The sequence below is a fragment of the Photinus pyralis genome, unplaced genomic scaffold, assembly GCF_008802855.1.
Source record: "Photinus pyralis isolate 1611_PpyrPB1 unplaced genomic scaffold, Ppyr1.3 Ppyr1.4_LG8, whole genome shotgun sequence".
NCBI lineage: Eukaryota > Metazoa > Arthropoda > Insecta > Coleoptera > Lampyridae > Photinus > Photinus pyralis.
In genome coordinates, this window is record NW_022170819.1 from 30398073 (window position 1) to 30410450 (window position 12378).

A 12378-nucleotide genomic window follows, 5' to 3' on the forward strand; every position below is an offset into this window, starting at 1 on the left:
GGGGGACCGGGAGCGCGGCTACGCGCAAAATATCTGTTGCGGGTCGCCTTTTCTGTAAAGTTAGGCTGAACAAGGTACTGGCAAAACAATAAAAAAATCTCAGAGAATCTTTCAGTCTCTGCCAGCCTGGCGCTTCAAAGCGGCAACGATCGCATGCACCGCCGCACCACGGCCAGCGACCCAGATCCGTCGCATAACGTTGGTTTAGTCCTGTTCATAACACTGACAGCGGATAAAAATACAGCTGATCGATGAAGAGACATCTGCGCCTATATGCACGTACAAAAGTTCAAACTTCTGTTTCTCAATATACCAATCTTGTCTACCATAAGTGCTCCTATTCACAGGCAATGTACACGCTATCCGATCTATCTGTTTGGTTGTACCACATTCGTTTGGCGCCGTTTGCTAGGTTCGACTTCCAAAAGCAGTAGTCGGTCGGGATATAACCATCGTTTCTAGCCGCATCTCACTTCAGGCATAATAAATATTAGAACCTACGTTACGTTCGCTTTTCCTGGTCTGTCTCGTCTTGGCTGCTGTCCTGTACCTTTATATGTTAGAGTGTCGTTTGTCTCATGCCATTATTGCATATGCCTATTTTGATATTATGGTAAATTAAACAATTCGTCCATACTACAACAAATTTTACACGCTTAACCATAGAGCATCAGTCGTACCAGGTCTGACGTACATTGGTCCGAGCATAGGGTGCAATCGAAGACTTCTAGTAGACCGCTTATAATGTCAAGAGCGTGCAACCCGCCTCCTCCGCCGCCCTTAACACAAATACCGCTCGCGTCGCTCTAAACAGTTATCCTACCCAGACATATAAATACAGCGAAGTGCTGAACTGCCTTGCTTCTTAAACTAAGGGAACCTCAAGACTGGCTTCACCAGCCTGCCTTACAAATTATGAGGACCGGCTCCATCGAATCTCTGGGACTCGCGCCCGCGGGCAACGACTGGCCTAGGGCTACGCACCTTCGCCAGCCATCGCTTGCCATCAGCATCCAGTCTCTGCGCGTAAGACTCGTGCTAGTCCAACGCGGAGGCTACGCTCAGACAAACGCAACCTTCCTCTTCCCCCTCTCTCGCTCCTCTCACGCCGACTCCTCTCTCACTGCTCCACGGTATGATGAGCCCCTCGCTACGACACTATTCGTTTCTGGTGATTTATAAATCTCAATAAGGTTCACCAAAACCAGTTAGGTAAGTTAAATCACCTAGAAGAAAACCCACACCGACAGTCTACCTAAAATAACATTGAATTCATATTGTGGTATGTAGGCTGGCGGCCGGCGGGTGATTGAGATAACGGAGCTCATCATTGTATCTACTAACGCACCAGCACAAAAGACGTATTTATGCATCAACGCGAAAGATGCACCATATACTCATAAAACATTTATGTTTTTAATACCAGTGTTTCTCAACCGGACGTAGTGCATGGACCGGTAAATGATTGTAGTCCATATTCGCGGACGAGGGGTCTGGAAGCCCGGAGTACACCCCGGGCAGCTGTAAATATTTTTCAAAGTTCATTATGTAGCTAAGTCATTTGTTTGCATAGTGATACTAAAAAAAACTATAAGGCTCTTTCAAAATACGTGAAAAAAATACAGAGTGTCAGTTGAGTTATTGGACCGGGGGTGGCCGAGGGCGACGAATATAACGTTAGGGTGGTATAACTCTAGCCAGGAAAGATGGCCGGTCACAGAACACTTGATCCCGATCTACAATCTCTGTTTTTCGTAAGGTGCTAGCGACTTCCGGGATAGTATCGTGTCAATGTTGAACGAAAAGACTTTTTGTTCAACATTAGCACAATCCTATTCCAGAAGTCGCTCGCATCTTAATAAAAACAAAGATTGTAAATCGACACAAGGTGTGCTGTGACCGGCAATCTTTCCTGGCGAGAGTTATATCTCATATACTATTCATTTTACCCCTACTTCGTTGACGAGATTTCAAAATTTCAAGTCGATATCTTTTAAAACACCAAATGTAAGTCCAAAAAGTAAAGTAAAAGTAAAGTTTTCAGGATGACACTTGGTATAGTAAAACAAGGTGCTGACTGCGTAATGTAAACTTTCAAATTTATTTAGATATTTCTTTGTTCTTCGTACGAATTCCCATTTGCTACCGTCAAACGGCCGAAATTTACCTACTATCTTTGGCTTATGACGGCCGTAAGTAAGCACGAACTCCAGAAACCAAAATCTCTCTGCTTTGGACCAAACGGCGGTTCAAACTCGAGTCTCCAACCCGACTGTAATCCCACTCCCAGCCCATTTTCTGATGGGTGAAAAGTAATAAAGTCTCGCTTCAATATACAGCCTTATTTTTTATTTCATGCTTTTTTGAATCCATTGGGTCTTTTACCCAGTGATTTCCTTTTAATCACGCACCTCTCGTTAGAATGATGATATTTACGACGTTACGCCTCATAAACTCATTGGAAAGTTACTCGGCGATAAAATTTAATTATTTCGAAAACACTTTGTCATGGTAAACTGAAAAGTACGAACAACAAATCTGAATTTACCACATTTCCTTGGGCTCATTAAGTCATTACCCTACAATTTCAACTCCCTGATATTTACCTCTATCAAAAATTCAATAAATTATTCTTCTATTAAAAAATAACAATTTTTATCCTAGTAAGCAGCTTCCGCTACATAACATAATCAGATCTTCGATAGCATGGATTATTTGTCAAACATCCCAGCAGAATGCAGCCCTTCAGGTAACCTAATATATGATTACTGATTAGCAATTAGGTACTACATACTCCTTTCCTTGGTATTTTCTCCTGAAACAACAGTCAACAGATAAGAATATTTGACATGAAATGATTACAGTTCGAAATACTATGAAAAGGAAGTTGCTAGTGCAGCATCAAAGACACATCTTCATGGGTGTTCCTTGCATACAATTATTGCATCTGGAATTCTGGACAACTCAACCCACAAATTGCTGTTAAGAGTTTTTAGAATTTATAAACAATTTATTTGCTTGAAAGCAAGACGAGATTTTCCTTATTTAGGTACATGGGCTTACTAGTAATAATGTTCCATATATGTATAAAACTTTGCAAAAAGCATTAGAAGTGGTTCCAAATATTATCAAAGAAAGATAGTAAGAGAGTAACACAAAAAATTAAGTATACTGCCGTCATTTTGATTTACATCAAACTATACAAGGGGTGTTGCGTCTTGTAGCCAAAGAAATTAGGCGACATTGATGGTTAAATCAAGATGTGCTAGAAAACTTATTTAGTATTTATAGACAAAGAGGAGGTTACAACAGGAATCCAACTGCTAAATCCCTACGATTGAGAAGCAAAGTAATGAAGCTGCTACTTTTAATTGTGAACAAGTTTCAAATAGCGAAGTTATGGCAAAAAAACCGAAAAATGTCATTTTATTTGTCTGATGTGATGGTCCTTTGACATGCCGCCAAAAAATATTCTCAATCAAGGGGAGAATTATGCTGATCATTTTGTTTTATGCGGCTTTATGTTCATCAGCTACTCTCGAAAACATATTTCGCTTTAAACGCATTTGATAAAAGAACAAATTATGAAAATACTTTTGCTGACTCAACAATTATTTTGGAGATCTTCATAGAAAATTATTTTGCATCGGTTCAATTTTATTATTGCCCTTAATCAAATGGAGAAATCACCATACCTTGCACTACCGATATAAGTAAAGAACAACGTAGAACCGTATTTTCAAAAAAATCTTTTGATAACCTTAGTTTTTGTTAAATTTTTAGAATCGTTGCTTACGTTGAAAGATTAATTTTTAATAAGTATAAAGTTTTCGAAAACAAAAACTGCTCATTTTAATAATTTGGACCTCTATTCCGCTATGTTAGTACCGACAATCAAGATATTCATCAAATTTTAAATAATAAACTACCTTCCAAACAATTAACGAAATTAAGCGCTTTTTTGTATGAAAATTGAATATGAAAAAACTCATTGTTAAATTACCACAAAAAATTTTCCCTAACATTACCTATTCTTTAAGTCGCTTATAACGGTTCTAATTAGGTTGGATTCGCATCAACAATTGCCATCCGGCCTTACATTTTTGGCTGTCACAAAACACGTGGTGCTTTTAAACGTAGGTACATTTGCGTATTTGTTTAGGGATTCATATTAAATCTATAATCTCTACTTTTTAATCTACGAGTATAATACTCCCAGTCGATGTCCCCCAGACCCCCCCGGTTCTATATTTTCAACTAATCCGAGTAGTGCCCTTTAGAGCGCCCCCTTTACATTTTTGAAGGGACCTTTGAATCTATCGAAGACTTGCTAAGAAAGGAAAATTCGATTTTTTTAAGGTGTGATGAGAGTTCGTAGGGCTGAAAGTTTGAGGGTAGTAGGCAGCTCCGGGAGGTCCTGGAGGTTTCCTATGAAGAGCTAATCACGATCTTAATACAAATTGAAGGTTTATTAAACTCGAGACCACTTTGCGCAAACGAGTTGAGGTCCAAATAAATTTCTCTTTTGATGCCTAGACACTTTTTGTTTCTCAACACAAGACAAGACAAGACAAAATTGCCGTAAAGTTTCAAATATGTTTCGATAACTGACAGTTGAGCCGACGTACTTAAATAATTGTTACATCGATATTCGCATTAATTGGTTTCTACACCCTCTCATTAACTTAGAGATTTTAATACGGCGGTTTTATGCCGTGTTTTTCAAGAGACTTTCCTTCCTCCGGGTATTTCCTGCTAAAACAATATCCGTCCAGATCGAGAGTGTTAAAACTACCAGGGTGTTTCCGTACGGAGGTATCAATTTAATCGGGCGGAATACCTGTGGCGATCTTATCAGAGAGATAACGACCACCATTGTATCGATTGCACCGTCCATCTGGACACGTGGGTAATTAAATAAGCATCCTAACAACCGTACTCAGCCGAGAAATTCAACCAATCAGGGCATACTTTCCTTTGCTTCTGTGTGTTATAAGCGTATCGTTAAATACCTCTTAAAGGGCTAAATGTTCCACTGTAATTGTTAACGTAAGTAATTTACCGTAATCCTTCTTTTAGGTACCTTACTTGATTTTACCGGTATTACAATCCTCGTATCTTCTCAATTTCGATAAAAATTGACTGGCGCTCAACCCTAATAGTAAGGTAAGTGGTAATGAAGTGAAGAAGATCATATGCCCAGATCGAACTACCGCTGTGGAAGATCTCAAGCTTATATTTTATTTTCCAACCCTGAGCTAGTGGGCTGTTTATGTGGCGGGTTTGAGATAACGCATCGCCAACTCTGAGGGAAAATTTAAAAAGAAAAAAAGTGTGTAATTCGAGCTACTTATCTGTAGGTAAGGGTCTGTTGCAATATAAACTGCTCCATTAACAACGAAACGCATTTTATATGAATTTTTTTGTAAAATTCATTAGGTAACGATATCAGTAATCGTGCCGAATGTGTACCTATACAAAAGTGATAAACGTTGGTAATTATGTTGCGCATTGTATAGATACTATTTAAAACATTAAGTATCTTTCAGCACTCGTTTTAATATTAAATTATAGCTTTACTGCCTTATTTCTCAATCACCGTCGCTTGGATTGCGTAGTCAACATTGACATCTTTCAATAAGAGGGGCGAGGGAAGTAGTGTACTGCATCTTGTATTTCCAGTTTAGTTGGGAGTTTGGTTCAAAATCCACAAATCGGTAAGCTAACTTACTTATATCGAAAAATTGAACGTCATCAGAAACTTTGGCGCCGCCATACTTTGTTAGGCAACGTTAGAAATCCATGGCACTACCCCCTACTCTCTTCCAGATTTTTTCAGATTGAGCTGTGTCTTTTCTAGAGTATCTTTAATCAGAATCTTTTCAAAATGAGAAGCCGAATAACACAATGGAGGACGGTCAAAAAGTGGTATTCGAGACTTACAAAATGCAATTCAGATATTCAAGAGATGTTTTTGAAGGGCGATGTTTCGGAGGAGGAACTGAATCTGTAGCATGAGAGTCAAGATTTTTTCATTTCACTTCATGAGAGAAGAAGTAAAGAATGAAATGCGGATTCCCTTACACAACAACCAAATTTTATGGTAGGAGGGGAGAACATCAGAATAGCAATATTCAAGAATATACTGCTCTCATAGCTTCCGAATTGTCATCGAATGTGGTGGGGAAGGATTTATTATTATTATGCAAAAATCACGACTCTGCCAAATGTTGGAAAGCGAAAGACATGGCTTATGAAACTAAGCCGCAAATAGTGATTAAGAAAATTCCTTGCTTCTGGTGCTTGAGAAGTGGCCACCCCTCCAGGAAATGCACACCCGAAAATCCTTATCGGATAACCAGATCATTGGGGCCATGTCAACTGAGAAGCTGGTCAAACTAGAATAGCGACAGACTATTTTTGAATAGACCATGAGGGGGGGAGGGAGGGTGATTGCCGAACTCAACCACTTCTATCACAATCATTTCATTGCTCTGAAACCCGCCAGACCTTTCTGACTTATGGAATCTGGAGACCATTGCAATAAAGCACCTATAATATAACAAGAAGTCAAAGGCGGAGAGCGACATAGATGCTAGTAACTTAAATATGCTTCAGAGGAAAGATAGTCGAAGTTACATTCCCTTGGAAAGGAAAAGAGGAGTATCTCCCTACAAATTGATCAGTAAGTTAGAAGAGGATAGAGTAGGCTACAATCAAACTCCAACAACTGGAGTGATTACGATGCACTGTTCAATCTGCGGGAAAAGGATGAAAATATTGCACATTTCCTTGCTCATCATCCTGTACGTGTTTAAGGCGTATGTGCGGCCAGTTTTTGAAGCGTCATGTCATGTTCCAGAAAAACTAAGTTTGAAGAAACACAATTTAATTAAGTTGATTCCATCGATTAACCGATAACTTATCTATATTTATCGATTAATCGATAACTTATCGATAATTATCGATTAATCGATTAGTCGATAAATTAAAAAAAGGTCGACTAATCGATAATTTATCGAAAATTTTTAAGGATTGGTCGATAAATCTATAATTACCGATAATCTATCGATTCATCTCACAACTAAACTAAGAAGATAGATAATTATCGAGAGAATTTTTAACGACACAAACTTGAGAAGTCCATTTTCAATGTTTATATCAGTTTACTTGAAACAAAAGCGATCAAGTGGAATTGTCATGATCACAACTCACAACCTACTTTCTCTATTAATTTTTGAGGATTATCGGCCACTTGATAACCTTTGATTTCAGAAAACTTCAGCATACCTACCTATAGTTGTTTTAATATTTTTCAAAAGATCCTGTTTTTATTTAAATTATCTCTCGCAATATACCAAAAAAGCAAAAATGTTAGCGAGTGTACGCATGGATGATGTAATTATACCGATTGAGAATATATTTATATCGATAAGATTTATGAAAAAGTATCGATAGTTTTCTCTTGATAATTAACGCTACTTATCTATTAATCGATAATTATCACAGACGGACAATTTTCGACAAATGTCAATAATAGTCGACAGCTAAGAGTCATTATTGATTATTTTCAAAAGTTATCGATGATTATAAAAATGTATCGATAATTATCAAACGTTATCGATTATTATCGAAAATTGGCGTTACGATTTATCGATTATTATCGATAGTTATAGATAATTATCTAAAGTTATTATTATCGATAGTTATCGATTAACGATTAATCGATAAATCGATAACAATTTCATTTATCGCCCGGCATTAGACTTTCGTTACAAAAAGGGAAGTTCGCATTCCAATGTTGGGAGTTGGTGGGATGTTTAATCCTCGAATGTGAAAACATCCTGACTCACCTCTGGACTGATTTTTCAGTTTCCGTTTGGATACAAAAAAGATGGGGATTGGGTAGTGTTTGCTTATAATCAGGTGATATGGACGGGAGCAATGGAGACATGTCGTTGGTAGTCTGAATCCAGCAGACTTGCCTTTAAGAGGATACACCCCTTATCAATTTATTGGATTCAGATGGAAGGGGGGGGGTCCCGAGTCGTTGTCTCTGTTGCCAGTTATAAGTGAAGTTGAAAGAAAGCTCAGAAAGTCAGATGATCGTAGAATCGTCGTCTTATCGAAGGACTCTTGCAATCTACGGTTAGATCTTACGATTTGTAAAACAAGAGAAAGGTCTACCTTCTTTATCAATGGTGCGTGCTGAGTATAGATAAAACAGAACGTTTGAATGTGAAACGTGACTCCAAGGACTCATTCGTGTGGAAACCCGACTTTGGTGTAGAGAAAGTAAGAATGATTTTATCTCCCTCAGCACTTGTCACAACTCTAATTTACGACTTTCTTTTGATTCGTGGAGTCAACCTCATTCGTGAAAAGTTGAGAGAAAAGTGATGGATAATCAACTACAGGAGGGCGGTGCAAAGGTGATACGGAACTCTAAGACATGCCTTCGTACTAAACCACTAAAAGGGGACGCAATTCCCTTACCAAAGGAAAAGATATCGAATGGGGACCCGTTTACCACCACTGGAGTCGATCTTGTAAGGCCCATTGTGTTGAAGGTAGGAAAAGGCTGGATCTTGTGCAGTTTATCGTTGTATACATTTGGATCTGGTACCTATGCCGCCTGGGGAGCAGCTAATTCGTTTAATAGTGTCGACTGGGAAGAAGTGAAAAACATGCGATCTTCCATAAACACATTGGGCCTTCATCCTACCTGCATCTCTTTGGTTTGGAGGTTATTCGGAAAGCTGGTAAAGGACCTCCTCCAGAGGATATTAAGAAGATCAAAGGTGAATTATGCCCAGATGAAGACTTGTCTGGTCAGTGTTGCTACCACCAAAAATGGCCAAACTATCACAGTGGTTACAGAAGAGCCCTTCTACTTTCATTAGGCCCCTTAAAATAGGAAATTTTCCTGAGCTGGAGAAAGCACGATAATATAAATATAAGTCAAACAAAATAAAAGTTAAATCTGATTCAAAAGTTTCGAACTTTCCTCAATTAGGAAGATTACCATTGAGGTACTCGAGCATATAATTTTGTTTGATCAACAATTTCCAAGACAATTTCATATCGAATTGCGAATTGCGTTTTGAAAATGTTTACTCTCTTCCTTTGCATTGTCAAGCAGATTTCATTAACTTCCATAATACGTATTATGGAAGTTAATTAAATTTGAAGTACTTGTGAACAGTTTTCAAGGCACACAAAATACACAAAATATGAAAAAAGAAAAACATATGTGATACATGTTTGTATCCTTATTTACGGTAATTAATTCTCACTTAATTAAAGTTTTAATGATCTACCGTTATATAAGTAAAACACTACGATCAATTAAATTATGTGTATCCATCCTGGAAGTAAAACGTTTATTTTAGACTGGTCGTGATGTCAGTTGCAACTAAGTTAGCAACTCGCGTATAGAGAAAATTGACGAAGTTTCTTATATTTTCTGGTGAATGACTCAATATACTTGTTTAATTCATTGGCGTACCCAGCGAAGAACCCGCAAGAATATCCTTTTGAAATTATAGGCCAAGGAAGAGAATCAGCATGTCGAGATCTTCTGCTTTTGGTAATAAATCGAAGATAATGATGGCGTAAAGAGCTGATGTTTCTTGTAGCGAAGGTACCCGCTAGGGTATCTTTATATCTTCTAGCGACGACGTGTATAGGAGTAAGTTTTGTTTTACGAACGGCGATGAGTATAACAATACTAGCGATGGTTAAAGAAGGAGAAAGCAGCGAATATTTAGCTAAGAATGACAGTAAGTGTAACGTGAGGAATGACTTGGCTGTCACGTATAAGGTAAGGTCATCACAGGTTCAACTACCATTCTTCATATTTTTTATGATCTCCATTTTCTGGTTCTGCTTTTATGAATAAAGAATGTATAAAAGAACCACAAATATTTTTTATTATTGTTTTTTTTTGTTTTAAGTTATCGATTTCGATTTTTTCTATATATACCCATCATCAGGGTTAAGCGATCGATTTCGGGTTTTTTTATATACCCATCATCAGGGTTAAGCGATCCTGATGATGGGTATATAAAAAAACCCGAAATCGATCGCTTAAGAAAACAATAAAAAAATTTTTTTTTCGTGGTTCTTTTATACATTCTTTATTCATACCATTCTTCACTACATTTTAGAACTATGGTGGTACTTTTGATTGGTCCATAGACGTCCAGTACTTCATACTTACCTCTTGTTTCTGGACGTATATTGGGGGACAAGTGCTTGGAGGAATCACAGCCCATAAGTTTGGGGCAAAGATTGTGATTGGTATAGGAATGTTCACCTCGACAGTATGTAATCTATTCATTCCGCTCGGAAGCGAGGTGAATTATTTGGTTGTAATTGTTTTGCAACTTCTGCACGGATTGGGACTGGTAAGCCTAACAGATCGCGTATAGTAGCACAAATTGCAATTTTAGGGAGTAGTTTGGCCCGCGCTGTATTCTCTAGTTAGTTGGTGGATACCTAAACACGAGCAAGCTCGGTTTTTGACCTGCTTGCAGGGTTTGTCAATTGGTATGTCTATCTCACTACTAATGTCGGGATTTTTAATTGCATCGCTTGGATGGAAGTACGTATTCTACGTTTCTGGAATGCTAGGTTGTCATTCAGGTGTAAAGGAACCCTAAAAATTCAATGGCTCTTTACAGGTGCTCTGTGGTGTCTTGCATGGTACTTCTTTGCATTCGACAAACCAGAATTACACCCTCGCATGCAATACAAAGAACTACATTACATTTCGAAACATAGAAAAGATACTTTGAGTGCAGATAAACGGATCGTACCTTGGAAGTCTATTTTTTTGTGTCTTCCGGTTTGGGCCATTGCGATATCACAGTTTGGCAGAATGTGGTTTAGCTTAATTTCAAACACCTACGGACCATTGTATCTCAAATCAATAATTGGGTTAGGTGCCGAAATGGTAATTAATCTGTGTCATTTCAGTAAATAATGATCGCATTCCAGAACGGGCTTTGCGGGGGAATTATTAACTTTGGGACCTTTATCTTTGCAATAATATTTTCCTATGTTGCAGATAAATTACTGGCCTACGATTTTATTACGATAAAAAATATTCGCAAGTTATTCACGGGAATAGGTAACTAATGAACCTTATAACGGAATTCCAAGGCTTCACCATATCTTTACTGAAAATTCAAAAGAATACATCAAATGACAAAGCAACTCAAACATTAGGCATGATCAACTGACCACTTGGTTTAAAAAACCAGACGAAGTTGCTGTGTCGTTTAATGTACAATTTGAGTCAAAAAGATGAAAGTATTGGAAAGACCCCCGACATTCATTTATAAACACACGGTATAATGTCTTATTACAGGAATGTTCCTGCCTGGTGCGTGCTGCCTGCTCATAAATCACTTGGGATGCGATAAATATTTGAATATGACCGTTTGGGCGTTTTCACAAATGCTCACGTCCGCCTGTTTTCCAGGCGCCATGGTCAACATAGTAGATATTGCCCCAAACCTGACGGGTTCGGTGACAAGCGTTATTCAAGTGGTGTTGTTACTTCCGGGCATTTTCGGAACTTACGTCGCAAAATCTCTTTTTAAGAGCTTGGTAAGGCTAAGTATGTTTGTCGGTCTCTCGCGTGAATAGCAACTTTTAGGACCCGGAAGATGCATGGCATGGAATATTTTATTCCTCCAGCTTAATACTTTTTATTACATGTTTGTTCTATCTTGCATTTGCGTCCGCTGATGTAAGTTGTGCATACGTGTCAATTATTATTTTGTACAATTTTAATTCGCTAGGCACAAGTATGGGATTACAAGATCGTGCCTACAGATTCTGAAGGGCAAGAGCTTAGGCAACAGTTAGCAGAAGACAAGGAAGTCCGCAGCTAATTCTTCCTTAAAATTTATTAAATTTATTGTTGGCTAATATAAAATCCACTCAAAATCATATAACAAGATATTTATCATACTACGCCACCTCCTCTTTAAACGGGGGTGCTCACATTTAAAAACCAGAAATCTGTCTTTTATTTTGTGTACGGCGATTAACCATATTAATAACGGTCAGTATTAATATCACCTACAACGAAAATACAAATTAATGTAAGAGTCTGAGGGGTTGCCTTATTAAAATATCACACAGGTGTTGTAGATTTTGCACGACGTCTGTTATTGACACGAGTATTAATAGTGTTCTGAAAGCAGAGCTCGGCAGTATTCGATTTTGTAAATACTTTTTAGTATTCAAATCCTTTAAAGTATTCAAATACTTTGTAATTAAATAATTAAATACTTTGAGAAGTATTCGAATACTTCGCATAGTATTTGAACCTTCCTTTTTTACCAAAAATCGACTACTCCAAAA

At 37.9% G+C, this 12378-nt stretch overlaps 1 protein-coding gene across 3 annotated transcripts; it reads left to right on the forward strand.

Annotated features, from left to right (window-relative positions):
- Positions 1–5557: 5557 nt before the first annotated feature.
- Positions 5558–12125, forward strand: LOC116178958 (sialin-like). 3 transcript variants are annotated; one of them, XM_031498622.1, is made up of 10 exons: positions 5558–5717; positions 9393–9589; positions 9639–9823; positions 10170–10409; positions 10455–10635; positions 10686–10957; positions 11002–11134; positions 11375–11616; positions 11666–11758; positions 11811–12125. In XM_031498622.1, the coding sequence occupies exons 2-10, from the start codon at positions 9568–9570 to the stop codon at positions 11901–11903; spliced, it is 1461 nt and encodes a 486-aa protein (XP_031354482.1). In that variant the 5' UTR covers positions 5558–5717; positions 9393–9567; the 3' UTR covers positions 11904–12125. The 3 variants fall into 3 exon arrangements, with proteins under 3 accessions (XP_031354482.1, XP_031354484.1, XP_031354483.1); XM_031498624.1 differs by lacking the exon at positions 5558–5717 and adding an exon at positions 8079–8801; XM_031498623.1 differs by lacking the exon at positions 5558–5717 and having other exon boundaries at positions 8079–9589.
- The last annotated feature ends 253 nt before the right edge of the window (positions 12126–12378 follow it).